This window comes from Austrofundulus limnaeus, unplaced genomic scaffold, assembly GCF_001266775.1.
Source record: "Austrofundulus limnaeus strain Quisiro unplaced genomic scaffold, Austrofundulus_limnaeus-1.0 Scaffold94, whole genome shotgun sequence".
Lineage (NCBI taxonomy): Eukaryota > Metazoa > Chordata > Actinopteri > Cyprinodontiformes > Rivulidae > Austrofundulus > Austrofundulus limnaeus.
In genome coordinates, this window is record NW_013952496.1 from 6,279 (window position 1) to 10,247 (window position 3,969).

General features: G+C 40.9%; 1 protein-coding gene across 1 annotated transcript in view; it reads right to left on the bottom strand.

The window, feature by feature from the left end:
- Window positions 1–2,515: 2,515 nt before the first annotated feature.
- LOC106520545 (CASK interacting protein 2) overlaps window positions 2,516–3,969 on the bottom strand; it is a gene marked incomplete at both ends in the record, with an annotated part of 9,016 nt that continues 7,562 nt past the window's right edge. The window contains 3 exon segments of the mRNA XM_014012721.1: window positions 2,516–2,610; window positions 2,696–2,804; window positions 2,907–3,015. Coding sequence (XP_013868175.1) covers window positions 2,516–2,610; window positions 2,696–2,804; window positions 2,907–3,015 — 313 coding nt within the window.

The window sequence follows — 3,969 nt, forward strand, 5'->3', positions numbered from 1 at the left end:
GAAGGAAGGAAGGAAGGAAGGAAGGAAGGAAGGAAGGAAGGAAGGAAGTCGGTCCTGAGAAGGCTGAATATCTTCAGACTGTAGATAAGCAGTCGATCAGTCGTCACGAACTGCTCACACAAACCACACTTTATATGGAATGTGCTGAAGCAAAGTTTCTTAACATCAGATCTCCCCCCAGTTTCTGGATCAACAGTAAAACAAAAAATGATCCAAACCCTTATCTCCTGCCTGTCTGCATATAAGGCTCCACTTTTAATGAGAAAAAGCTTCACACAGAAGCACAGTCACCATAAACTCACCAGTGTGATGGAAGCTCCAAATCCAAGACGGATGTTCTGAGTGACAGCTGAATACAGTTTTGATACTAAATGCATCGTTTGATGTTTTCGTATTATATTTCTGCTCGTGGTGGTAGAAGTAAAAATGTCACTCCTACACATTTTTTTTCTTTTTTTCTTCCTTGGTAGAGAGTGAATCTAAGGGTTAATGTTGCAAGAATGATCTGATCATTTCAGGAGCATGGGAACCATTAGCACCATGTAGAGAGACAGGGTGGAGCAACTTGGCGAACTAGATACATATTTACACAAACATGCTGATGTAAAAAAATATTAGGTCAGATGGGTTGAAAATATAGTTTATAAACAGAGTTGCACATAAGCATGCACAGGTGCACATGCGCGGTCAAAAAAGGAAAAAGCGTACCAGATGCAACGTCGTAAAGCTCACTTGCGTACCTAAGATTGTACCCGATTGTCTGTCAAAACAAAAGCTAGCAGGGCTCTAGAGTGCGACCAGTTTGGTCGCAAATGCGACCTGATTTTTTAAAAAATATATATTTTTAAAAAATCCAGCCGCACTGGTGTGACTGAAGCGAGACCCTGATATAAGGATTAAATGGACACTGCCTTCAACAAATCAGACGAAGCCCAGAGCCGTTTTATCCAATCAGAGCAGAGCAGGGCGGGACTTTCAGTGAGAGCAGGTTTGGTTGAAACAGCGGCTGCTGCGGTCAGTCCTGACATGATATCTCCTCCTGATGAGAGACTGCTGTGACAGGAGCACGTCACTGCGCGCGCAGGCTGGGTGTTTCTGTGAGATTCACTGTTTACAGAACATTTGTTTGCCCCATATTAAAGCAAAGATGATTCTCTGTTTAACNAAATATAGATTTACGATGTGTACATATTCATTTATATTACCTTGCAGATCAAAACTGACCTATTTTCTACACAAGTTATACTTCATCTCATCTTTGTTTTCTTTTTTCTTGGGATAAAAATCCACATCTGTTGCAAACACTGCCTTTTCTATGAAACACTGTAGGTGACGACAGTCTGACATCGAAACAGTTCTGTCATTTAGGGAAAACAGTGCTCAATATTGCGACAACGATATGACAAGTACTTAAGTATGCAGTGTTGATATTCTGTTCTGGGTTCAGAAAAAAAAACAACTAATACATCATTTCCACACTAATATGAAAGTTTTATTTTAAAAAGTGTAACTAGATGCTGCTGTTATAGCAGTGAAACAACAAACTGCATGCAATATAGTTTAATAACTTTAAAACACCTTTTTTAAATAAATAATAAAACCTTAAGTTATAGAATTAAAAACCAATGTTAACAAACCTAAATCCAACTGCAGTTTCTCTCACTGCAGTTTTTTCCACTGACAAAGTGGTTATGGTTTGATAGGATCTCTGGTCTATTTTGTTTATTTGACTGATGCTGACAAAATGCATAAAAGCAAACATTAGAGCCAATTATTTGTTGCAGTTTGACAGTTCTTTACGATATGCCTGATGATGATACATTTGCAATATATTGTGCAGCCCTACTTTCATCAGTCCAATGAAATGCTACATGCTAATAACAAATGGTACGGATCCTGCTTCTGAGTTCAAATACAACACGTGTTCAGTGTTGTATGACCAACTATGACAAGTCTTCAGAAACACAAACTTCCTCATTTTGGAAAAGAAAGTTGAAAAAAAGAAACATCTGTTAAGATTAGGCAGGAAAGAACCCAGGGCACCAGCAGTTTCAAAAAGCCAAAAATAAAGTCTTTAATATAATGTGAAAGGATGACCGGGCAGCACAAAAAAACTCACTTAATGTGGCGAAGCAAGACAGAGCACAAAGGACAAGAAAACCATACAGGCTGTGAACAGCGCAATGATCCGACAAACACTGAAGACAGGACACAGAATATAAAGGCCAACTAATGAGAGAAAACAAGAAACACCTGGGAGAGAAACATGAGGAGCAGGTGAGAGTAGGCGGGGCTGGAGCAAAGACAAGCAGGAGGGGTAAACAGAGAAAGACAAGACAGAAAACCAGAATAGAACCAAAATAAAACACAGACACAGATCACAACATCAATATAAGATTAATTTTTAAACAAATTAGGATTAAATACTTTTATAAATATGAAAAGAAAATATAGTTTTGTGGTCTTAACCTGAGGGACGCAACAAACTGTGGGGCTTTCCTAATAAAAGAGTTACCATGATCAGATCTCCGGCCTGCAGGTTCAGAGCTGTGGGGTCGTGGAGGTTCCAGTAGTCCTTCACCGCTCTGACCTGAAGACAACACGAGGCTTCTGAAAAGAAAACAATAAAAAGTCCTCTTCAATGGACTGTGTCTTCTTCTCACTACAAACAAACAACAATCTGAACTTCACTAACCTCTGAGGAGCTGTTTGATCTCCCTGCTGGCTGTAGAGGTGGTGAACTGGTTAACAATATCCAGAGCTGTCTGGTTATATGTGTTGCGTATGTTCACGTTGATGCCAGCCTGAACACACACACAAACACATCATTCATTAGATGATTTCATTGTCTTAATGAAGAGCTACAAGTCAAATGATGTTATTTTGTTTATAAATGCTGTCATTACGTCCAGCAGCAGTTGCACTACTTCCATCTTCCCATAGAGGGCAGCCTCGTGCAGAGCGGTCCCTGCCTTGGTGGCTCTGTTCATGTCGATGCCAGCTTTGAGCAGCAACCTGGGAAATATGAGCAGAAACATGCCCTCTGAGACCACAGGCAGAGCTCGCAAACAGACTCATCCATCCACAACATCTCATTAAGCCCTACACCCCTCCCCCACCCACCCAGGCAGGCAGCAGGACTCACACAGGGTGTCTCTGGTTCTGTCACAGGCCCAGATGTAGCACTGCTGGTGGCATTTTACCCCCCAGACATGTGGGAGCAGATAGAATCAGGTTCTACTGATGTAAACAGATCAGAATGTTGCTGGAAGGTGTTGAGTTCATGAGCGCTGGGTTTTTTGAATGTTCTTGGTGGACTTGGAGTTCTGGACCTTGGACCGAGCTCTGCTCTGATCTCTGTGTAAAATTTGCCTGCCACTAAAAACTGAAAGGTAAACACCCATATGTTGTAGCTGAGAGTTGATCACAACTCATACTGCACTATAAAACATTAACTGTTGGAGAAATCATGTTTGTTAGCAAAAGCTATGATAAACCACTGGATCAGTGTTCCCTGGTCCTGGTCCTGGAGAGCCAGTATCCTGAAGGTTTCAGGGGCCTTATGCATAAAAGACTGCGCAGTTTTCACACTAAAAGTTGACGGATGGGCAAATTTAGAAAATTCGCCACACCAAAATTTTCAGATGTATAAAACTGTGCGCACGCAGGTATCTGCACACCTTTCCTTTATACATCCCAATGAACGTGGAACTGAGCGCACCTGAGACACATCCCCTGACACGCCTCCATTTGAATATTTAAAATAGAAGTAAATGTGTCCAGAGTGTGAGATTCTCCTCAGATTGTCCTCTCTGTGGGATCAGAAATGATTTTTAGATGCAGGAAAATTATACATTAAATGGAGAATGAGTGAGAAAACTGTCTAAATAAATAGTGTCATTGGGCCTCATGCAAGAACATGTTTGTATTCTTATCCTAAATTTCTCTTACTTTTGTTCGTACAAAGGG